Source organism: Perna viridis, chromosome 11 (assembly GCF_037379345.1).
Source record: "Perna viridis isolate PV_CMFRI_1.1 ecotype Kerala chromosome 11, ASM3737934v1, whole genome shotgun sequence".
NCBI lineage: Eukaryota > Metazoa > Mollusca > Bivalvia > Mytilida > Mytilidae > Perna > Perna viridis.
The window spans coordinates 16,751,832-16,777,982 of record NC_142455.1 but is presented as its reverse complement, the minus strand read 5'-3'; the positions used below and the strand labels follow the sequence as shown (position 1 = coordinate 16,777,982).

Below are 26,151 nucleotides of genomic sequence, written 5' to 3'. Positions count from 1 at the left end.
AAGTATGAGGTCTTTTTCATTACCTTAGTAATCATATGCTTGTAATTGTATGGAAAGTAGAAACAGTACCGGCTTTTATATATTTGCCAGTTTTTTTTGTTTTGTTTTTCTTTTGCTGATTATTATGCCATTATTTGGAGTTCTGCGTGTATATGGTATTGGTATCAACTTCAGGAGACTACAATGGATTTAACTAGTATCAATATTGTTAATTTGACAATTTCCTTTTACTTTTTTCGTTCTTAACGTTAATTTACAAAATTTAGGTGGCCCTTTCAATTTGATCACAAATGCTGTGCATGGTAATCAAAGTTGGATGTTAGTGCACATATGTTCCATGATGACATAACGAATATCCGACTTTGAACAATACCAGATCATCTTAAAAACTAGTACATGAAATAGTGTAAAATGTCAAAAAAAAACCTTTAAAGTAATGTTATTTGAGACATGTACTTTGTTTGAATAAAAGTTTCACTGAAGACAGAAACATTGATATTGTTAAGTTTAAACAAATCATCTTTTGTCAAATTTCAAACTGCTTTAAAAACGATGTTCATCTTTAGAGTTAAATCTTTCTGAGAGAAAAAGGGACAAATATAAATTTAAAATATATGTTTACCTCAACAAATATATCAGAGATGTTTCTAGTCCATGAACATCATTCCATTGCATCATGATGCAAATTACGATTTTTCTGAGGTGCTTTGTTTTTTTTTCAGTAATAGAATTTTTATATGTAACCTATTTTATTTAGTTCGCTACATTTCGTATATAGATCATCTTTGTTTTCTGTTTTCACGTTGCTATGTACTTAAGCCTGAATTTAGATGTATTGTAATTGACCCATTTTTGACGCTTCGGTATTTTTGCCAATATTAGGTATATAATGAGTAACCTCACCCCGATGATCCAAGTATTGAGCTTCCGATAGAAATTCAAAACAGCAATTAATGGACATGTTTTGTTTCTATATACGTAGCATGGAGATATTCTTCTATTAAATTTCAGAAAAAAATAGCATGATTGTAAATGCTGACATACTTAAGTAAATGACGAATGACAAATACTACCCTGTCTTTGACTAATTAAAAAAAACTTGACAGTTACCAAACCTCTCTTTAAGCTCTTATATTTCGTTTTTTTTAAATATTTTTTATGATGAGAACGTTGTCAATTTTTAATACGGAAGCGTATTAGAGCCATTGTTTTTTGGTTTTTTTCAAATTGTTGACTTTAATCTTGGAATTATCAACTTTAATCTTGGAACTTCCAACTTAAATCATGGAACGATCAACTTTAATTATGAAATTATCAACATTAATCTTGGAATTTCTAATGAGTGTCGCACCAATGAGTGTCGGACTTATGAGTGCCGGACCAATGAGCGTCAGACTTATGAGTGTCGGACTATCGATGTTATCCATAACATCATCAAACCGGAACAAAATTCAAACTCGTCATGATAAAACTATATATCACATCAACATCTTCACGGCGAAAACTAGCGCAAAACAAACGTTTCCCGGCAATAATACTTCATTTCCTTTTTAAAACAGATGTACCCAGTTGCGTGCAGATTTTAATATGTTTTAAGTTATTAATATTTTTAGGAGTGATTTATTATTTTTTGCCTATTCTTCCTATTTTTGGGTCAATAACAGACCCTCCATCTCCTCAAAACTCCGGAATCCGCCATTGAATACAAAGGTATGGTTGAATCGTCATAATATTCAGTTATTTATGAACAGAAAACCGAGATAATGTCATAAGTCTGACGCACATTGGAAATTCCAAGATTAAAGTTGATAATTCCATGTTTAATGTTGATAATTCCGGGATTAATATTAAGTTAATCATTTCAAGATTAAAGTCGACTACTTGAGAAAAAAAAAATAACAGACTGACCTTAATACGCTTCCGTACAATTAAACTCTTTCAACTGTTCATGCTTGAATGTCTGCATTGTATTAAAGTAAAATTACTTGACTGACTTTAGTATAGATATAAAATAGTATAAATATATGGACAAATACCTTTTAAGTACACAAAAGGTAAAGACACACAAAAAGAAAGATAAGAAAAAATAAAATAAAACCTAAACAGCCACGACTAGCACTATGATTACGGAACGGCAAGTTTACATTGAAAGATGAAATGATCGGTTAGCCGGTTAGCATTGAATTTATGTAATATTACACAGTTTTCGATTCAAACTCAGGGGATCGTTATAATAGACTATATAGAAAAAAAAGAGTGTATAGAAAATTGAAATTGTGTGTCATGTGTTATTTCCTGAATGAAATGTTGAAAATTATTTCCTGAATGAAATGTTAAAAATTACAAGTAAAAAGAACAAATTTTATTGCGTAGGCTATCTTTTTTTTATAGATAGTACTTGTTTCTATTGCAGATTATAAGACCGTTTCGGGAACTTGTACTTGTATGTGGTTTCAATATCAACTTCGACTGCAATGGATCTCGCGTAAATGACATTTATTTTGATAACATGTCACATGTAACATGATGACATAACGAATATCCGACTTTGAACAATATCGATCAGTTTGAAAACTATTACGTGAAATCGTGTAAAATGGCAGAAAAAAAACCTGTAATGTAATGTTATTTGAGACACGTACTTAGTTTAAATCAAGGTTAACACTGAAGACAGAAACATTGATATTGTTGAGTTTAAATAAATCAATCATCTTTTGTCAAATTTCAAAAGATGTTCGTCTATAGACTTAAATCTATTTGGAAGAAAAGGGACAAATATCAATTTAAAATTTTTTACCTCAACAAATATATGAGAGAGATTTTTAGTCTATGAACATCATTCCATTGCATCATGGTGTAAATTCAATCTAATTAAAAGCCGATCTCACACTTCCGGTTTTTTTTAGGTTACAGACCACCAATTCAACCAATGAGCATTTGGAACATACGCAAAAATAGTCCTACGCAGAAATTACTCCTGTTCCTCATAGTGCTGTGAAAAAAGTTCTCATCTCATTTGAAAAATTTAAACAGTTTCTGAAAGGAAAAACATTTCTGTACATTTTATAGGTGCATTTTGCTTCTTGTGATGTGAAGCCTAATCTCCATAATGATTTCTAAATATACCCCTATCTTGTGAAAACACTGGGATTTCCCATGCTATTTATAGACACTTCACTTCCGGTGACCAGTACTGCACTGCAAGTCTGCTAACCCCACATGCCATTCTGAGGATTGTGAGCTGACATATGTAGAATCATGCTGATATATAGTCCTCTGCAGGTTAAAGTTAAGGTAAAGTCCAAAGAAGCCATTGAATATTGTGAAATTAGCATAGAAGCCTATGGGAAGTGGAATTAGTGGTTTTTAGCCTTTATGTGCGACATAACAGAAGACCGGTAGCCGCGATATCGGCTGGGTGTAAATTACAATTTTTCTGAGGTAATTTGATTGTTTTTTTCAGTAATAGATAGCTTTTATTGGTAACCTGTTTTTTTGGTTCGCTACATTTCGTATATAGATCGTCTTTGTTTTCTGTTTTCACGTTCAAGCCATGTACTTCAGCCTGGCTTTAGATGTATTGGAATTGACCCATTGTTAACGCTTTGGTATTTTTGTCAATATTAGGCATATAGTGGGTATTCTCATTCTATGTCTCCGTATATTAATTAAAATTCAAAACGGCAATTGATTGACATGTTTTGTTTCTATATAAGTAGCCTGGATATTCTTCTATTTCCTACTTGCGGAGCTCGGGATACAGCCATATTTTATCCTGTTTTTGCAGAGTTACCTCCCGTAATAGCAGGTATAATTTCGAAGTCTCTCTAATCGATGTTCGGATTCGGGCGCAGAAAAAGAGGTAACTCGAATGACAATGGAATCCCCAGCAGACAAACACAACGGTGTTCCTAAAATTTACATGGTGTTTCATTTAGTTGGTAGGTTACATATGGATGATTTTCATTTGTATCCCGGGTAAAGAAAATTTATGGCAGGGTGGGTCAGCAGAACGAGAAATTCCCTTTTGACTTTCGAGATTTTCTAAAGTATCGTCGATATCGTATGGAAAAACTTACGTGTTCCGAATAGACACCCGCTCCAAAGGGAGATAAATGTTGACAAAATGTTGGTCCGCAAGTCGGGAATTAAATTTAGAAAAAAAATATTATGATTGTAAATGCTGGCCTACTTAAGTAATGGACGAATGACAAATATTACCCTGTCTTTGACTAATTGAAACCTCTTTTTTTAAAGATCATTATAAGAACGTTGTTAAATTAATTATTTCATCTGTTCATGCTTGAATGTCTACATTGTATTTGAGCAAAATTACTGGACTGGCTTTGATAAAGATATAACGTAAGAGAAATATATGGGTAAAAACAGTTAACGTACACAAAAAGACAAACAAAAAAAGAAAGACAAGAAAAACTAAGATAAAATCCAAACAACCACGAGCAGCAAGATAACTGTGGGGAAAAATCAGGGATGAACATTCACATTTCTGAACTTGGGACAACGGCATTACTTGTATATACATACATCAACGAACAGAAACAACATCAGCTAATTCAACCGGCAGGTTAGATAGATATTATACTAAAATGGAGAGTTCAATATCATTAAGGTCTTAAAAAGTTCTCGTTTTATCGCAAACAGTATGTACTACATGTACGTCAACAAGGTGAATTCATTAGTTACAGGTCGGTCTTTACTCCCATGCTTGTAATATTGGACAGGAAATTAAAAACTCCTGAACCAGAAAACAATCTTTTGTTTTTTTTTCTATACTGTGTAACGGTTCAATATATATTTCATGAAGCATTTTTAAACTCCGATTCTTGTCACTAAAAAAGCATTTGACTGATGATATTATGAAGGCTACGTACTCATGGTATATTCTGATCGTGGTGTTTGTCCGTTTTGTCTGTACTTTCTTTCATTAGGCAGAGGGATACCCATCTAATGGAACTAAAAGAAAATTTGGAACGATTTTCGCCAAATATTGAAGATGAGCAATCCTATTTTTTTTTGGTTTCTGATCAAATTAATTGATTGGCTTTAAAAGTGCGTGTTATCAATTAGTGAACATTGCTTGTTATAGGGAATGACTGTAATATTTTTCCGGTCTATTTGAAATAACCTCATGCGATGCTTGTGGTACACACTTGAAAATAACCTGCTATGCAGGTTATTCAGTGCGCACCACATGATTAAGGTTATTCCCTCATAGACCGAAAAAATATAACAGTTATTTCTTTAATCTGTTTATGCAAGTTGAATACTACCGTGTATGACGTGCTCTCCTCAACTTGTGTGCATGTGTATTTTAAAATCTGTTATGTTTAAGACTCATTGTTGGATCCAATGCTATACAAGTCTTAGACTTCGTTCGAATAATTTGAATGCTGACCCATTTCGTGTAAGATTAGGACAATATCATAAATGTGAATGCGGTTGGGTGATAGAAGATCAGTTCACTATTTCATGGAGTGCCCTCTATATATTTAAGTACCAGTCCATGTAAAATTCAGACACTGCCTATGGTAAGATGATTCATGGTGCAGAAAACCCACGGAATAAATTAACAATGCTTTTTGGTCTACATATGCTGCATTTTTATGTGACAATAGTCTTTTTCTGTATTCCGATCTGTCATTAAAATCAACCTAATCAAACCAAATCAAGAACGATACTCTTGTAAAGTGCTTATTTCATGAACGATCTATATATCAAATTTTATGTCAAAAGCGCAACACCCAAATGAAAAAATGAGATTGGTTATGGGGCCTATTGCTGTTTCTGAAATATAAGTAAAGTGTGTGGGTTTTTGACATGCGCGGTTCACCTCCTTTATAATTCTTGCAAAGTTTGCTACTTAAACTCGCAAAAAACTTTATTATGCATTTATCTATAACGGCGAAACGCATATTGAACATGTTCTTTCTGGTAATGATTGACTTACTTCTGATCATACCACTGATATGTCGTTACGGTGCAACGCTAAACATTATTTTTAAAGATTTAACAGCGCATTTTGTAACTCTTTGAAACACAGCGCTTTTTCATTCATGTGCAAGTGAATTTAGGCTTTATATACGGTTGTATTAGACAAACTTTTATTGGCGTATAGACATAGAGCTTAATATGTGTATTGTATTATGTGTTGTTGATGCATGTTATATTTGCTATGTTCATTATGGAGAGAACCAAGTAAGTTGGTTTTTAGTTTTGTCTGATCCATTTGCTAACTTTGGAATTAAACATGTTTTAACTAAGGGTATAGGGGTCCGAGGTCAAAACCTCCTTCTTTGAAAATTTCTTGCGAGGTATTTCAAAGTTAAAGCATTTTGAAGCAGGGTAGGAAACTCACTCAAATTCTAGCCAGTCCTGAATACAATTTTTAAATATATGTACTATATGTCTATACTAATTTTTGCTATAATTGGCCAGTCCTGCCAAAAAATAGCCAGTCTCGGGCTGGCGGTCAGACTACTATATCTTAACTCTGTTTGAAGGGTAATATGCGCTACCAGGCTATATTTTAGAAACAATCATTCTATAATTATTGTTACAGTTGAAAATTCAATTCATAAATGCCCATTTTTTTAAAGACTAACCAATATCACTAACATTAACCGAGGATAGTACAAAGGGGAGTAATTCAAATGTTCTAAATACTTTTCAGTGTCATGAAATATGTTTCTGATTAAATCATAAACTTATAAAATTTGGTAGGAAAATGTAACTAATAGTTTCATAATAAGCAAACTAGAGTAATAAGATTCCAGAATTTTAATGTAAAATTCTGCAAACAATTTAAATGTGAAGTAACTTAATAATCTTAATCATTTCTTACTACCATTTTTGCCTTTCTTTGCACTATTTTTAGGAAGATATTGTTTTGCGATTTTGTTAGATGAATCTGTTTGAGCCCGACTGAAAGCATTTGTTGACTTCTCTTTATCCCCTAACTTGAGGTAAGTATACCCTAATAAATTGAATGATTTAGGATCCTGACATTTATCACAAAGGTTTTCAAACCCCTCGAGAGCATTTTCAACTTCAGACGTTTTCTTAATAGCAGTATAACAGTCAACTAGTAAATAGTACGCAAACGCTACTGATAGAAGTTCTATACCGCCATACATTGTAATTTCCTTTTGTAAATATTTGTCAACTGTGTACGATTCCATCTTTCCATAGTAGTTTACTGATTCTGGTTTGTCTTTTTCAGAGGAAACTACTCTCATTATGTGCGGAATAGCATCTTCATAACGGTTGCAAGTGCACAGGAAGTGTGCGTAGTCAATAAAAAGACCAGCTCCATGACCTTCACCTTCGCGTCCCAATGCCTCGTTGAACTGAGTATCCGCCGTTTTTAGGAGTTCTACTTGTCTTTGTGGAAATATGTTTGACGCTGCGTGATGTAGGCAAGCGAGGTGTTCATATAAACCGGCACCGCCTTTACCCTCAACGTAACGTAATATGAGAAACCTACAGAATGTTATAGGTTTCCATATATCTTCTGGTGGCAGATCATTGCTAAATTCAATGTTTCTCTGGTTTAAAAGATGTGGAATATATTCTCGTTGCTTTTCTGCCTCCTCTTTCCCTAAAATTGGTTGAACGAAGTTATCAATAACATCCTCGAACACAGCAGCACAATGGTCAAAGCCATATTCGTGATAAAATCCATTGCACACAGAGTTTGCTGCTCCTATAAAATGAGCAACTGACTGTTGCGCCTGCGCAACATCTTTGTATGATTTTGCGTCGGCAAGAACAGGAGCAAAGAGTTTACGGACATTTAGATTGTATGGGAACACATCTAAAACAGTGTACGTTTCTCCGAGAGACAGTAATTCCTCTACTGGCTTCCGTCTAACGTTTGTCAAACGCCTATCAAGTTGTGAAACTTGTAAATCAGTAAAATGATCAATCAAATTGTTAGAGCTAACAAAATAGCATGGTAAATTTTTCTTTTTGATGGCCTTTGTCAAACTATCAAGGAGATATAGAACACAGAAAGCCGGATTCTTATGCCACATACGAGTTTCAAGATTTTCACATGCGTGAAAAAAGACAGAGCGGATGTGAGAAATTTTCAGAATACCCTCGGACATGATCGATAGACACAACATGTAAAATATAAGATAACATTGTCTCTGAGTATCACCAACCTCTTCTGATATTAAGCGCTTTTCTGCCACTGCGAATGATATTTTCCACTCAATATCCCCACTCCCACTCGTTGGATGAGGAGTCGGTACAATATGTACTGGGCATTGAGATACTTTTTCTATTGTTGCAGGCGAAGGCCACTGAAAGGTTCTTTCACGACTTATCCAATTCTTTGCTGTAGGAGGCCAAGTTTTGCACTGAAAAGCAAGCTGATGATCTACTTCGTCCTGATAGACATCTTCTATTAAACCATTGGAGGTTTTCTTTACTGTTTCCTTCTGAGCACTTACTAAAATTCCACTAAAACCGATGGATGTATGGGGTCGACGCTCAAGATTGAAAGTTTCATTCGGAACACCTGAAAATACATTCATGAATTTGACGTCAAAACCGTGACCTTTGCTTAGTAATGAAGACAACATTGAATCAATTGCGTTCTTATTGGACGCAAGTTTGATTCTATAGAGTTCGTCTGATTTCTTACTAGCTAGATATTTAATTCCCTTCCTATCGATATGAAGATCTGCGTATTTTCCATTGCTTCCGTTGTCGAGGACTTTTAGTCTGCAATATCCAACATGGCAACTGTCTGTCGATATGACGTAATTTGCTTTATCAGCATCAATCGACTCCGGAAATTCTACGGTTACGTCTTTTACATGGAGAAAAGTGACGTCTGAATCGTGTATGAATTTCTTTTTCTCAAATGTATCCTTTGATTTTTGTATGATTAATGGGGGAATACGCATGCCCTCTGCATAATTTCCGATTACTGTTGGAGTTGCCACTGGAATTTGGGTTTCGACATATCGGCGTGGTACGAAGCTATGGATAACGTATGATAGATGTAAATGAGGTAACCCTGATGTATCATCTCTGCTGCTGATGAAATCGCTAGCAACTTTACAGTCTTTCCTGCCGACCTGAAACAAAAATGATCGAATTTAAATATTTAATGAACCCACATACACACACATATTATTTACACAACATAACGTAATGTTCAGAAAAAATTGTTAAGTCATTCGCGGTAGCTTCAAAGACCACAAGGGTTTACATTACCAATAGTGACTTTATCTCATATCAGTAAAAAATCAGTAATTTCGATTGGATAAAACCTTTACACGCGGTATTAATTAACCTGCAGTATGAATTGTTACCAGTCAATACAATAGTATGATAATGCACGGTTACGAATTTAAGAGTTACATCCCCTCATTAAAACGCATTCATGATCAAGCAGTTGTCAATGTAAATATGCAGAAACACGATTTGCATGGCTTTCTGAAAAAAAAAATCGAGGATATGGTTCCTCAATGAAATAAACATAATAGTTGTTGATAAACTGGTCAATATTGTGGTATTGAGACTGCCCGTAGGACAGTAGTATTGACTGCGACAGCGATAATGACCTCGCCTATATGACTCGGTCTTTATTATGGTCTTAGTCAATCATGTCCTGTGACCAGTCTAAATATCACGATATTGACCAGTTTATCGACAACAATTATATAATTATTCGATCGAATTATATAATCGTCTTTAATGAATCCGCTATCATTCTCTAAAAGTTTTTAAGGAACATCGCATTTGCGATATTATGTTTTAAGACTAAATTAAGGTCTCATTTATGTTCATCTCAAACCACTATGTCTCATTTGTGGTAATCTCACTCAGACTACTATGTCTCCTCTGTCTTTCTCCGGGGAATCTTATATTAAAGACGTCTTCCGTTTTTTTTTTTTTTTGGTTTATTTTTTTTCCTGATCAATTGTATTTTCAATTGACATTCAGCATTTCTATCATAAACAAGCAATATCAATTCATTTGTAAAGTAATTTTGATGCAAATTGCCATCAGACATGCTTCTTTGCACTATTGCAATAATTGTAAACGCGATTGGGTAAATATAAAAACACTTATGTATTCTATTGGAAAGTAGGTTGGCGTAAAACGGTGTTTTAAAAGGGAAGTTACAAAATGCTTTTGCCATCTAAACACGGGGCTAAATCGACAAGCTACAATTGTGTTATTGCATTTAAAGTTGATATGAAACCTATGAGACTTGAAATTATTTAAGAAGAAAGCCAATAAGAGGGGGTTTATCAGAATAGCAAAGAAGCCCAGTTACAGGTAATATAGAGACTTTGTAGTTTGAGACGAACACAAATGAGATAGAGTAGTTTTTCATCCCAACAACAAGTGTCTGACTAAATGGATAGGGGTTGTTGTGTTAAGTACCATTCTGGCAATGGGAGGCAGATCATAATTCTGTATTACACTATTCGAGAGTTTACGCTTAATTCGTTCAAGAATGGATGTTTCACTGCTTACCAGGGGCAGTACTGATCTAACGAACGAAGAAAATATACTTATTTTGGATAGTGTCTTCATATTTATTAAAAGGTCAAAAAGATTTCTGATCTAATATTATTATGGAGGTAAAACCAGTGTCACACAAGGACAGCGGATCCACCTGTCCACTTATGTTTCTCTTCAGTTTGTACATATATTTTTGAAACTTTATTTTAAATTATTTTTTCTTTGTTTTGGTGTATTTTTTTGTATTTATTAATTTTTCAATGTACTGTTGTTTTTCCTTTTTTTTCTTCATCGTCTTGTAAAATCTAATTCAGAATTGTCATTTTAATATTCATAATGATTTTATGCGTGCCCTCAATATTCTAATGTTCTTATATATGCATTGTATATTATTGATGGGAGAAGACTTCATAAGTTGGTAAAACTTGTGTGCTATCCCTTTTGTAGATTTAACAAATAAAATTGTTGTAAACCAATGGTTATATCTTGAGTTTATCAGGTATAAATACTTGGTTAATGCAATAAAATATGTTCCTTTATGTGGCATACCTTACACACATTTCCCCCGGTTCTTAGATGGAGATGTACTTATCAATGTAGAAAAAAAAATACAGACTCGCATGTACATAGAGTAGTTATAGATGTGTATACAGAAAATGGATTATTGATCAATATCCTATCTCAAGAGCAATAAAAAAAAACTCAAAACATATTAAGTTTTTTTAAAACAAAAATTCACCACAATGTTACACACATTTATTTGAAAGACTATAAAATATTGAAGAACTTCTTTGTTTAAGAATCAGGCAAAATATGTATATGGTGTAGTATATGAAGAAGGGAAGAAGTAAAAACCCAGAGACTTTATTGCAATATCCAAGTATTTACAACCTCATGAGCTCCAGAAAAACCATCAAGTTTTAAGTGTTTGTAATGCTTTTTGCAGATATTGTTAAGTCATGTTCAGTTAAAATGGAAAAATGGGAATAATTTTCCACACCTTTTCCTATATAAGCAATCAAAAACTATTCATGTCACAGATGCTTCAGGGTAAATTTAAATATATTTTAGGTTGTTTTCCAGGTATATATTTGCGAAAAAAGACCAAATTGAGAAAAACGATGGGACACGCATTGCCTGATTCTTACACAGAATGGTACTTAAGATTTAACATCAATCACACTACACCCTACACCCACAAGAGAAGTGAGAAAAGATTTATTACTTTTTCTCAATTATTAAGTAGTAGTCTTTATAAATATCAGAAGGGAGGTGATTCATACATGTTAAAAATCCACCAATTTTACTTTTATTTCATATTCAGAATCAGTGACAGACCACATAACCAGTCATATTTTTTCATTTGGGTTTTGCGCTTTTGAGATAAAATTCATATAGATTGTACATGGAATTAGCACTTTACAAGAGTTGTCGTTCTTGATTTTGGGACATAAATGTATGATTTTCTCAAAAGTACAGATCTGAATATGGAAAGGACAACAATAACACAAAATAGCGCATATTTAGACTGAAAAAGCATTGTTTGTTCGGTGGGTTTTTCTTCACTGTAAATCACTTTAATATGTACAGTGCCTAAATTTTATATGAACTGGTACTAAGATATGCCAAAGGTTTTTAACAACTGGGCGAAGACCATTTCCACGACATGTTTCCCACCATTTTGAATATTTTGAATTGAGTTTTCCTTCATGGAAGATAACGATTTTCATTCAGTCGAGTCTTTACTGTAACCTCGCTTGCAAATCATCAAGGGTTCCTTGCTTCCGTCCATACCTTCGTTACACAGAATGGTGTACCTTTCTTGAATGGATAAAGAAGCTTCCCCAGAAAATCTATTACTTGTAAGATGTGCAACTCCAAATTAGTATGAGATTTCACATGGTAAAAATGGACTTTGTCCTTTATAAATATTATAATAGGGTACCCAATTAATTCTTATTAGCAACCCATCCTACACCATAGTATGAATTTTCATATTCAGAGTGCGCGCATTCTATGCAAAATAAATTTTGACGTTCCATGGAGAAAATCATAGACTTTGTCATTTATGAATATAGGGTATCAATATCTGCAATTTTTCCAACATCTCTGTAAGGATTCACAAAATGTATTCAATATAGAACATGATCACTTCCTATTAGAGATTGTGATCTGAATGTTTTGTTGTTCATGTTTCACATAGCACGACACAGGCTTAAGCGTTTGTATGAATTTAGTGAGCATTGCCGTAATAGTTATTATGGTTTGGTAGAACTTCTTCTTTAGATAGGTGTGGTTCAAAATTATTTCCTACTCAAGACTGTAATATATTATTTTTATTATGCAAACTATATATAGCCACATTATGAGCAAGCTAAAATCTTATTTTTATTCACTTTAAGGAGGTAGACCTAGGGTAAGGGACATAACTTTTAAAATCAGTGATATGTTTGTATCATATTAAATTTCACCAGAGCATTTCAAGCTTTCCTTTGAAACAGAATGAAATCAGCCCAAGTTACGTTGACGCTTACATGAGGTTGATGTAAAATAGTGAATATAAACGTTCCAATGACTTGTAAGAGTTGTATTCCTTATTCTAGGTCTACTACCTTAAGTGGGGGTGGGGGTTACTATCCGAGAAGAATCCATACGATCATCTAGTAACTTTGAAAAATCTTCGCTATCTACAGATATACCCAAATAACTGGTCAGGAATATAAATACTGTAAAGCCTATTTGGATTATGGAGCAAAACATCCATCCATTCCAATAAAATAGAAATATATACTCGTAGTTTCATCAATAGTTTAATAAAAGTCATTACTCATGTTTAGCATATGTGCGCCTAGTATAAAATCTTCAACCCCTAAGGCTTTTACTGTTTCATACCTAAGAAGGATGAGCACGCTATCTTGATCACCAGGAGAAAATTTTCAATGAAACACAGTTTATAGTATTGGACTGTCATCTATCACTCGTCTTGACGTACATGTTTATACATTCTAGGGCGGATCCAGAGGCGGTGCAGGGGTTTGGCACCCCCTTTTCATTGGAAAATGTGTCATTTTCATGCCATTGTGTAAAACTGACAAAAAATGGCAAAAAAAAAGTCCTAGCACCCCTACTTTTTCCAAGGAACCTCGGCTGGCACCCCCTCCCCCTTTCAAAGTGTCTGGATCCGGCCCTGCATTTGTAGCTCAAAGTATCATTGCGATAATAGGTACAATTTTGTTAGCTTTACAAGTTTTACATACGGAAAGTGCTAGCCCTTAGTTTGGAAAGCACAAGAAAGTTCCGGTAACGTTTAACCATGAAATTAATGTAACTCTCCAGATGCAACATATATTTGTATTTTCTACAATATTGATTTAACTGATTTCATCTCTCTGATTATCATTTGTAGTCAATATTTAACAACAAACAAACCAAAATCTGATCCAAACCCACAATAAGTTCACCCATTTTTGACTTACCGCCATTTTGCTATCGTCTGCTGTTAAAATTCCGGCAGGAAGACATATCCCATTGATCGGAAATAAAAATGTAATAATCAATTCATTAAAGTTTGATGTGATATGGTCTATTCCATCATCAAGATATAAATAAACAGGGTTGATTCGTAAACCAACGGCGAAAAATATCCAAGCAACGTGTCTTAATAAATATTTTGTAAAATTCGATCGATACGATTTGGTCTGTAAATGATGTATCGAAATGGATTGGGGGGTAGGTGAGATTAATTGAATTCTAAAATAAGATCGTCTTAGTACAAGTTTAGGCTTATTCAAAATTTTACCTTTAATTTAGGATTGAATTCCGTCACCGAAATACAAATATTTCATTTTATACTACACAAGTGTGTCGGTAAATAGCTTGAGATAATTAACCGTCTCCTAGCAAGACCCTCTTTGTGGCCCCTTGGCAATTAAAACGTTTGAACTACAGAAATATCAAAATATGAATTTCATTTTACATTTCCATTGAGGGACTTCAAGGTTCATTATACAAATTTATGTATGTATACAAGTGGCATATACTTCAGTTAAATACTGGTTTGTAATATTAATAAATGCATTCATTGGCTTCTATTTGTTTGTATGCAACCATGTATACATGTACGTGTATGAAATATCAAACTGAAAGAAGAATAAATACATTTCGAGTTTAAATGGCAAGTTTACATTAAGATATGCTTACAAACACGGATTTGTAAACGTAAAAGTTTGTCTCGAGTAAGTCATTTTAAAGTTTATTTTGGAATAAATAGGCCATTATACATAGTAGGATTACTTACATGTACACTGTAGCATCTATCACTGTTGTGGAAGAGAAAACTTACATGACCGTATGACGGATCCAAAATATTGAAAAGGTTGGGTTTTGGTTCCAGCTGGGTCCGAGAAAAAAGGAGGTTCCATGTTATGTTTTACTCACTTATCGTCACACTTTTGCGCGAAATTAGCAAATGTGGTGGATCCCCTCCCCCCCCCCCCAAACACCATTTTATCCACCACTGCGATCAAAAAGAATGTACAAGCAAATCTAAGGTGCATAATATATATGTAAACTGAGACTTAAACATGCCTAAAGTGAAGCAACAACGAAAAAATGTCTATTAATTTGGGTGGAAGGAAATGTTTGCTGTTCAGCGTGGTTTACTAACTTTCCACCGACAGTATAGTATAAACATCCATTATCTCATTAACAAAATTAGAGTTTGATTTCTTATGCACATGTAACAATAACAATCAAAGATGATTATTTTAACATAGTCCTTTAGTTATACTTGTAAAGTTACAAAAATTCACAGTGTTGGTGTTAGGTAATGTGACGGGGAGAACACTCCATATTTATCGTTTGTTCTTCGGCACACTCAGTATTAATAGTTTGTTCGGTACAAGACGACTTTCACATTCACTTCCGTTCCGGAAAATCGAGGTCAACTGGGGTCAGCAGGTGTAGGATCGGGTGACATTGCAATGAGGGCCCAGGGAACAGGAACTTGATTAGATAACTACAAGGAATTTTAAGTAATTCAACATATATGAAGCATTTCAAAAATTGTTATGCTTGAAGACGTATTTCCACTTAACTATTATTGCTCTTGCAGCATTCAAATCCGATCGACATCCTTTCTTTCAGTATAAAACCGTAAAACAGTTTCCATATAGCGAATGTGAAAGTCGTCTTTTAATCGTTTCGTATCTCGGCAATGTGAATTGGCATCAGGACCGTAACTCTTGGCTAGCAAAAACGATACCAACACTTAGTATTACTCAATATGACGGTCACAAAACTTAGTATTACTCATTTATTTGTCGGCAATGTGACGATGGCAACAGTGAGTCTCAGTATTACTCAATGCTACAGTCACAAAACTCAGTATTACTCATTATTTTATTTGTCGGCAATGTGACGATGACAAAACTTAGTATTACTCATATATTTGTCTGCAATGTGACGGTGACAAAACTCAGTATAACTCATTATTTTATTTGTCGGCAATGTCACGATGACAACACTCAGAATTACTCATTTATTTGTCGGCAATGTGACGGTGACAACATTCATTATTACCTATTTATTTTTCTATTCAGTATTAAGATTGTTTACTCGGATAATTTAAAATTCTCTAATGTGTATAATTGCACAACACAAATCTTAGAGCAGAATGATAAGTAAGACAACTTCAAAGAAAGTTACAAGATAAAAGGGATAAACTGAAAAGTGTTTTGATCCGATAGATCTGTTACATGCGTACTTCAAGCACGCATAATGTTCTGGTTTGGTATAGATAATGTTTTCAATAGAAACATTTCTTAAGATTTCAGCTGACAAACAAAAACGAATCAATCTATGTCAATTTGCCGGGCGGATCAAGAGATTTATTTAATGGAGAGCTCCAGTGGGACTGTGAGGCTCCAGAAAACGGAGATTTCTCATTTGTACACAAAATTAACAAATCGATGTTTCGCCCCTACCGCCCCACCCCTGGATCGGCCACTGATCTAGTAACAGTCCTGCATCGCTATATAGATATGTCAAGTTTAAAAAATATATATATAATCCCTAATCGAAATGATGGAATGCACAGTCAAAGGAATTCGTGATTCACCCTTCGAGCCATTGAAATACAGTTACATGTACAGTATAAAAGTAGATTCGGGATGTGGCCCACAAGTGCATAGTTTGTACGAGCGGAACTTCTCTGCAATCCCGCCCCCTTTTCAAAACCTCTGGGTCCGTCCCTTGGGATCAGACAATAGACAATGTTTATTTGCACTAACACATTTACAGTTAACCGTCATTGCACGAATGAAACAATACAATATCAAAGAACAGTAGAATAAGTAACGAACTACATAAAAGATCATGATGCGACAGTGGTATTTATATGTTATAGAAATAGAGCACATCTGACCGTACATTCGTATAGGAATTTAAGTGTCAGTCTTTGTAAGAATCAGACAGTGAGTGAAACATGGTATGAAAAAACCCACTATTTTGAATGTTTAATTTGATTGTTTACACCATCAGAATCAAGGAAAAAGGACAATACTTTCCATATCATGTCGGTGAATTGAGTTATAATTCCATTGAAATTCACTGGTAATGAACATTTCAAGGGCAGATAACTTTATAAAAAACGTCATTTTTTAGCATTCTATTGGAAAATGTCTGAGCAAATCTAGTGATGGAGAGATCAAATAATGATATTTTCAAATACATGAAGCATGTTTCTGATTTTCCCATTTTGCCTGATTCTTACAAACACTTACACTTAAGTTTTAGTTTTAGTATATCAGTAGAATTGCTATTTAGTAAGCGGGATAAGTCTTTTATAATAAAATTTGGGTTTTGATCAAGAAAACGAGCACTTTATTTTTAATTTGTCCGATAGATATTTTTCTGTGACGTAAAGCGTGTGCACATCGAAAAGAAGTGATGTCATCTTCGATGTCACCACTATATTATAATAACACGACAGACAAAAACAATTATCATGTGCGCTCATTCGAAATTCTCTCTTTTTAAGTCGCTAATATTGTTAGGGACTTCTTGTACTCGCAATTTCGTTATATACATTCGCATATGATTTGCACAATCGTATATCACTACTCCACATCGGTGTCGTGTTTAGCTGTATAGTTCTAGCTTCATACGAGATCAAAATGTACCTCTTAAATATCATAAACGTGTTGTACGCATCATAAGCGACCCACCAAGGATCCCTAAAAATTTGAGAGAAACTTGTGAAAACATTACCATCACTTCCTGGTATCCAGTTGTTTTGATTGGAAAACATTCGGGTCATCACGGTTACGAAAGAGTTATCATATCAAGAGAACCAAGATTCCAGTGGAAGTCACCCGATTTTAGAGCATAGAAAGCAAGCCAAAATCAGTAGCATAGAATATTTGACGATTAGCCACTTTGAAGACTTCAGTCTGATTTGCAGATAACAATATATGAGGGTCTTTGTGGAGAGATGTGACAATAAATTTTCATTTGAAACTATTGAAAAATTCATATTTTGTTTAAATTGGTCATGTATTCTTTGTTCAATTCTAATAATGTAAAACTAAAGATATATATTTTAGCACTGTTATCAATTTAATATCAACTAATAGTTATTAACAATTGAAAGTAAAAATAAAGATGATACAAAACTTCAAGATGAGAGATTAATAAACGAGTATAAATACATGAGTATATATTATCATTTTCACTTTCAATGCATATGGTAGGAATTTTTTGGGGGAGGCTAATATATGATAAAGTACCCCATCCCCTGGTGATTCTTAACATTAACCCGACATATCGACGATATTTTTCTTTAATTCTAAACTACCGAAAAATGTGTGTGTATTGAATATTCACACATTGGTTCGGTTTGAATACATTTTTATGTATTTGATAAAATTCAAATTTAAAAATCAAATTACTTATTAATCCAACCATGATTCCTCCGGGAGTATTTACATTCAATATCAATATCTATCAGATAACATAATAAGACATTACACAATAATACAATATAGACATGACATGTTTTTTGGTATTCACGTAGCACTTTCAATATTTGTAGTTAAGGCGAGATGAAATATCTAAACCAACATATCTAGAGTATTACTAGAGACATTTAGAGATTTGGTACCTATAAATTGTCAATTGTCCATTTCCTTTAATTTCAGATTGCAGTATAGAATATCAGTTCAGCCACCCCACCCCTTTACCCGTGTTTTGCCATATACACAAATTGCACAAAATTCTTAAACCGAAAAACAAAAGTGGTCCAACCCCAGGAACTACCCCCCTTTTTTTTGCATGTTCAGCTTTTACGTCGCGTGGGAAACGGTTGACCAAGATCTATCAGGTCATATCTCATATGTGAATGTTATCTTATATATACTGGCAAACCGTGACATTTGTCAATATTGGCTGGATTTCGCAATTTGAAGCACCTATATAGTATTTTCATATCTGAGAAAAAGGGAAGTAACTGAAACCTAAAAACTAAACAACAATATGGGAGGAAGAAATGGGAAGACTTTCAGGAAAGATACAGGTAAACTTTCTATGTAATTTTTCTATGTATAAATGTTTGAAATAATTATACCACTCACATTTATGTCAGGAAGCTTGTCCGATAGTCCATTTGACATGGTTTCTGTGTCGCCCCTTTTCTGGTCTAAAATAGGCCACTGTGTATTTGCAGTAACTAGGGACTTATTAATCGATTCGGTGATTAATTATAGCGTAATCGTGGCACGGCCATTGTGTTCAGTCTATAGAAGTGATATTTTATTGAACAAAGAATTTTTTAAATGACTCAGAACGTTAACCTTTCGAAATAACTGAACAAAGGGAGTCAACTCTATTCTCCTCACAAAACATTGTTTTCAATGTTGTAGGAAAAATATCCATGATTAATAACACACGATATCATCCTCGTTTGGTGTAATTCGAGTAGGTCAGATAGAACATCAACAATATTTTTTTAATGCTATGAAGCTGCACTTGTGTGCAGCGGATTAGACAAATGTCTGATTTAAGCTTGCATTATATGCAGATGATGTTACTGTAAATGGTGTAGCAAACACCAGAGCACCTCCTGGGATGTTCAGCTGTAAGTATGGTACATGTCACGATGTGCATTTGATGATACTATTTCTTGAACTTTTTTCGTCCTTCTTGATACTATAAAAATACATTACATTCTTCCATGTGTCGGGTCATGTTCTTTCCTTGGTTTTACTCCTAACTGACCATTTTCCATGTCGGACTCTCAAATTGGTATTTTTTTTTCACAGATGTAAATTACAGTAGAGAAGATATGTATAACTTCATTGACATGATGCACAACCAGTCACAGAGTGTAGTAATAGACTACCTAAAGAACAACCCATCGATTATTTTACAGCCACTGAGCTTTAGTGAGTAACAATTAGAGTGTTAGTGGGTTAATTTGGCAGGTGTAAAATTTGGCGATTTTTAGGCAAAATGAATGTATTCGGAAAAATGCAGATTGTACTTTGGGCGGATGCAAAGGTATCACACTAAATACTCTAGCCCAGAGTAAATATTTAGCAGAATTTAGTTATGCGTTTTTAGAAAGACCACTTAAATACGCCAAAATCAGAACACCAACGAAAATTACCAGCTATACTTAATATATTTATCAACTTACATACTGAATTGTATTGTTCTGCACCATCTTTTATTTTCGTGGTTTCTGTGTTCAATCCACTCCCGCGCACTTTAACATTTGCGATCTTTTCCAGGTTATAGTATAATGTTTTTCCATCTAAAATAATCTCAACAGTTGAATTTTCATCTTACAGCTCTTACTTGCGAAAATATTTAAAAAAAACTTCCGTGAAAATCCCACGGTTTGCAGGATTTTCAAAACAAAAAAATCCACGAAAATTTAAAGTAAATCACCATCTTTTCTACACTTACATATACTTGGGAGGGTATTTACAAACCCATAGCCCTGGGTCGCCAATTGAGTAGCACCACTGGTTTAAGATCCCAAGCAACAGGTTTCCAATCGATTTCAACTATGCAATGGTTTAGGATCCCAAGCCTCAGGTCGCCAGTTGATAGGTACAAATGTAATGGATTCAAAGTGTCGGGTCACCAAAAGAGTTAAACCAATGCTTTGGGGTTCCCAAGTCTTGGGTCTCCTAATAATTAAGTATATATTTCTATTAGGGATCCGAAGCCTCGGGTCCCAAATCGAATGTTTTGTGGTTAGGGTCAATGCCATAGGTCCAGTTCCAGTGGGTAAGGTTCTAAGCCTCGGGTCTCATATCAAATGATACTAATGGTTAGCGTTCCAAACTTCTGGTACTCAGTTCAAATGTTCCAATGGTTAGAGTTCCAAGCCTCGGATACCAATCGAAATGTACCAATGGCTAGGATTCTATGTCCTGGTTCCAAAATCGAAATATACCGTTGGTTAGGGTTCCAAGCGTCGGATTCCGACTCGTAATGTACCATTAGTCAGCGTTCCAAGCCGCTGGTCCTCAGTTGAAATGTTTCAATGGTTAGACTTCCAAGCCTCGGGTCCTCAGTCGAAATGTACCGATGGTTAGGTTTTCAAGTCTCGGTTCCTCAGTCGAAATGTACCAATGGTTAGAGTTCCAAGGCTCGGGTCATCAGTCGAAATGTACCAACGGTTAGGGTTCCAAGCGTCGGATCCTCAGTCGAAATGTACCAATGGTTAGGGCTCCAAGCCTCGGGTCATCAGTCGAAATGTACCAACGGTTAGGGTTCCAAGCGACGGATCCTCAGTCGAAATGTACAAATGGTTAGGGTTCCAAGCCTCGGGTCATCAGTCGAAATGTACCAACGGTTAGGGTTCCAGGCGTCGGATCCTCAGTCGAAATGTACAAATGGTTAGGGTTCCAAGCCTCTGGTCCTCAGTCGAAATGCACCGATGGTTAGGATTCCAAGCCTCGGGTCCTCAGTCGAAATGTACCAATGGTTAGGGTTCCAAGCCTCTGGTCCTCAGTCGAAATGCACCGATGGTTAGGATTCCAAGCCTCGGGTCCTCAGTCGAAATGTACCAATGGTTAGGGTTCTAAGCCTCTGGTCCTCAGTCGAAGTGTTCCAATGGTTAGGGTTCCAAGCGTCGGATCTTCAGTCGAAGTGTACCTGTGGTTAGGGTTCCAAGCGTCGGGACCTCAGTCGAAACGTACCAGTGATAAGGGTTCCAAGCCTTGTGTCCCGAATATAGTACATTGTAGTAGCGATTGTTAGCGTTCCAAATCTAATGTCTCCAATTAAGTATTTCCAAATTGAGGGTTCCAACGAATTCTCGGGTCCCTAGTCGGAATTTATCAATGGTTAGCGATTATTAGTCTCGGGTACCCAAGCAAGACCACGTAGTACCAATTTGTAGGTAATCCAATTTTCGAGTCTCTAAACGAGTAGTACCAATGGTTTGGGGTCCCAAGCCTAAAGCCCAAAATCAAGTAGTTCAAATGGTTAGGGTTCCAAGCCTAAGGTCCCATATCGATTGGTACAAGTGGTTAGGGTTTCATGCCACAGGTCGCTAATGGTTTGAGTATCAAGTATCGAGTCTCCAATCGAGTAATACCGATGTTTTATGTTCATAGCTTCTGATGAACAATAGTAAGGGTTCCAATCTTCTGGCCCCCAATCGAATAGTACCAATGGTTAGGGTTCCGAGCCTCAGATCAATTATCAAGAAAAACTAACGGTTAGGGTTCAATGCCACAGGTCGTCAATCCAATACCAATGGTTAGGTTTCCAAGCCTCGGGTCCCCAATAAAGTAGTTCCAATGTTTGGGGTTCTCAAGCCCCAGGTCCCAAATCGAAAAGTACCAGTTGTTATTGATCTTAAGCCCGGATCCCCAATGGATTTAGCTGTGAGAGTGACAATTGTTAGGCTCGGAACCTAACAAATTATGACTGGTTAGTCTGTTATATGCTTATGTTAAATGTAGTAGACAGAAACCCGGCTCTATGTGTTTGATAAACAGGTCAGTTTATAACTATAATTATAACTCTTATACTTTTATCGTTATCGCATTATAGCCGTTTATAATTAACAATAGGCAACAAAACTTTTATTTTATATATTCCAAATTTTAGGATTCTTCATAGACACATCAGTAATGGTGGCAGGTCTTCCGGTCACGTGCAAGTGTGCAGTCGAATTGGAGTCCTGTGTTCCTGAAAACAACAATTTATCAATTTACTGTGTTATTGGTTTGGTTAGAAGACTTGCTAAGTACATTAAGGATGGACATTGTGAGCACTTCAGGGAGAGTGGAATGAACAAACACATGAATGATGATGTTTCCTACGTATCTGGTGTTAATTCTGGGAATTTTACGGAACAGTATCTGGAGAACGATTGCAGTGGAATTTATTTGCTTCATTTGGCAGTAATATTGGAAAAAACCAAAATCGTAAAATATCTCCTTCCTTTTTGTTTGGATAATGAAATGTTTTCCTCAATATGGTTCACTTTAAAATGTCGATTATCAATTTTATATTTAGCTTTGGCCCACCGGAGCGGACCGATCATATCTGAAGTCATGAAATTCATAGAAAGGACTGAAAAAGAAGCTATTTTATATTTCATATCTTTCGAAGACCTCCAAAAAGCTATACAAACTTGTAACTTCGATGTTTTTGAAACGCTGTCGAAAAGGTTCGAACTTGAATATTGTGATAAGGAAAAATTGAAAAAATGCTTAAGACTAGCTTACAAAAGCAGGTCTCACAAGTGTTTAAGATATATTTGTAGAGAGTTTGGTAATCCAGATATCTCTTACGATGAGCTCTCCGAAATATTAGACGACGCCATTAAGTCAGGTAAGAAAGAATTCAGGAGTAGAACTCCTGCCATAAAAGATATACTGTAGACGTATTAATTTTCGCGGTTGCTAATTTTCCCCGATTATGTCAAATGCACATATTCGCGGTTTAAAAAATAAGTTTTTCATAGTGTTTAACAATAATTTTGGTAGTGTTATTTTTTTGCGCATTTCAGTCCACCGCGAAAATAGTGAAAATTAGTACAGCGCGAAAATAAATACGTTTACATTATAATGCATGGTATGTTATATTTATAGTAAATCAAAGCACCGAAGGTGCTGAAACTCGGAAGTCGCTTGGCGTGCAACCTGCAAGATAGGTTCACGATGATTATTTTTAAGCAATGTGCTAGAGTGCCGGTCATGACATGGACTAACGTTTGAGACTGTTTTGATGTTGAACCCATATTTCCTTTGCAACCTGCAGCAAAACAAAACAAAGATGTACACAAATTTCGTGAAAATAAGATTATTGCATTTGTTTACGTTCTTGAGACCTTAAACTTGAAAAAAGGCAGCTAATGATGTTGAATGTGACACTTCTTGATAAACTGATTTTGATTATACCATCCACGGGGCATAGTTAAAATCCAACACCACCCAAAGAGAGATAACTCCAATTAAATTGTATTGGCTTTTAACTAGACTGGTTCCCGATCGCAATATTCAGTAGTCCTGGGCACCAGGATAGCTTTTAACTATCTTCTGTGAAACTACTACGCGGCCAAGCGGCAAAAATAGTTCGGCGTCTCGATTTACCAGTTCGACAGTGTTTAGCTGAAAATTAACACTTAAAAATGTTTGAAATATCATTCATTTGGGATATCGCTGAAATATTTAAAGTTGAAAAGAGAATCATGCATTAATTTGAAGACAGCATTTCCGTCTGTGAAGTTATCTGCCGGAAGCCCTTTTGTCATTCTTATACTTACAATACTCGAAGTCACTTACGTGACTTCCGAGTAAAAATGTGAGCATTTCAACCCCCCCCCCATATTAGGTTAGTTATTGTATTTTAAGTATACTTGTTTTCATCTCTACTTTTACTGTTACACTTGTTTATCAGTTATTTTATGGTATTTTCCGCTAGAGATACGACGATTTCGACTGAATGTTTACCCTTTCTTAGTTACATTTAAACATAAATACTTGTATAGTTTTCGATGCCGTTTATGAAACTCATCGTCTTTCTCCTTCGCGCTAATTGTAATTCATCAGAAAAATGTACATACACGTAGCCTTCGTATTCATCACTATTCACACATTGTTTGTTCAATAAAATGTACGAGGATTGTCTCCCATTAACCACAGGAATAGAAATTCTCTCATTCTTGTTTAATAACTGCTCAAATTCGTGTATTTTGTAGGCGATAGCTCTCTACTAAACATCATTATGAGATTATGTATTCAAATGAATTGGGACAAAGATATTCTCACGAAGCGACTCCAGACCGTTTTCGTTGAATCACTAATGGATCATAATACAACTATCGTCGCTACACTGGCTGGAAGTATCACTGATCTATGTGAACTTCGGTACAGAGGATATTCTATGCTTGGATGGGCAAATGAGCTTAATCTAATGGAAATTACCGAAGTTCTACGGAAGATAGGTGGTTTTTTGTCACATGGAACAAAACATTGCGGTTGGTCTGCGATCAGTTCCGTTCTTCTGATGGAGAATAACCACCTTGTAGAAAATGTAGCATGTCTTATTGCAAAAGGCCACGACGTAAATAAAAGGCACGCTGATTATACCCGTTCTGCATCAAACATGGCAGATAAAGGACTTGTGATGATCGACGAAACGCCGTTTTATGTTGCATTGAAAATTGGGCGTTATGACATTATGGGACTGTTGCTTTTAAATGGCGCCGAACCACTTAAAGATGAGAGATTTTTGTACAGACTTACAGAGGTCAATGTTAGAGCTAATGTATTCTTTGTTTTATTGTCTTATAATGCTCTTAAAAGCGTGCCAGCAGGAAACACGTCACTCTTACGATTTATGATAGAACGCAGTTCTAACGTTATTGCGACGAACATCAGACCCTGCTTTAGGGATCTGATATATCTTTTTCTAGAGACCTGTGAATCTTTGTGTGACGAAGACCAGCAATTGTTGAATTCCGGTAATGTATCGCAGGATATTTTGGACAAATACCATCAATTGTCACACGATCCACTTTCACTGACTGAAATCTGTCGACGGCGACTACGATGTCAATTTGGTGTTAATTACCAACTGTTTGTTAACGTGGTCCGGGATCAGGGTTACGCACATCGAATGGTCGATATCTTGATGTACCACGACATTATCGACAAGTATTTTTCCTCCGACGTTCTGACCGTCTTTCCTAGTGCTGCACCGCTTAATTGAAACATATTAATAAATCATTGTTGAATTCTCTCGTCTCTACTAAGCCTAAGGTACGAAGATTTCTGGTGCAGTCTTGATCTGGAGAAAATTTAGTAGTCGCTGATTTTGAGTTCAAGTTCAAAGTCATTAGGCCCATTTTTATAACAGGGTAAAAACCGCCTTGTGTTTTATTTTTCTACTATGGTATCATTCCGTGTTGATTTCTGTAATTGTAAAATTATCGCTCCGAAGCTTGCTGTATTGGCCTGGGCACAGCCGAGGTCCAACAAGGCCAGTGAAGAAATCACAACGTAATGATAGTTTTATGTATTATTCTAATATGACGTCTTCATATATGTCGGTACAACCTCACCTTTAGTACCTGCGCACTGTCTCTTTTCTTTCGCTGTCGCTTCGAGACAA

The 26,151-nt window shown here is 35.3% G+C and overlaps 2 protein-coding genes across 5 annotated transcripts; one reads left to right on the top strand and one right to left on the bottom strand.

The window, feature by feature from the left end:
- Window positions 1–6,783: 6,783 nt before the first annotated feature.
- On the bottom strand, window positions 6,784–19,339 carry LOC148603145 (uncharacterized). Of its 3 annotated transcripts, none has more exons than XM_088552210.1 (2): window positions 19,140–19,339; window positions 6,784–9,110 (listed from the first exon to the last, which is right to left on the bottom strand). In XM_088552210.1, exons 1-2 carry the CDS (start codon window positions 19,176–19,178, stop codon window positions 6,852–6,854), a joined length of 2,298 nt encoding a protein of 765 aa, XP_088408336.1. In that variant the 5' UTR covers window positions 19,179–19,339; the 3' UTR covers window positions 6,784–6,851. The 3 variants fall into 3 exon arrangements, with proteins under 3 accessions (XP_088408336.1, XP_088408338.1, XP_088408337.1); XM_088552212.1 differs by lacking the exon at window positions 19,140–19,339 and adding an exon at window positions 14,309–14,627; XM_088552211.1 differs by lacking the exon at window positions 19,140–19,339 and adding an exon at window positions 13,986–14,279.
- LOC148603144 (uncharacterized) lies at window positions 18,825–25,777 on the top strand. Of its 2 annotated transcripts, none has more exons than XM_088552213.1 (4): window positions 18,825–19,081; window positions 19,827–19,949; window positions 22,639–23,367; window positions 24,737–25,777. In XM_088552213.1, exons 1-4 carry the CDS (start codon window positions 19,042–19,044, stop codon window positions 25,747–25,749), a joined length of 1,905 nt encoding a protein of 634 aa, XP_088408339.1. In that variant the 5' UTR covers window positions 18,825–19,041; the 3' UTR covers window positions 25,750–25,777. The 2 variants fall into 2 exon arrangements, with proteins under 2 accessions (XP_088408339.1, XP_088408341.1); XM_088552215.1 differs by lacking the exon at window positions 18,825–19,081 and adding an exon at window positions 19,476–19,642.
- The last annotated feature ends 374 nt before the right edge of the window (window positions 25,778–26,151 follow it).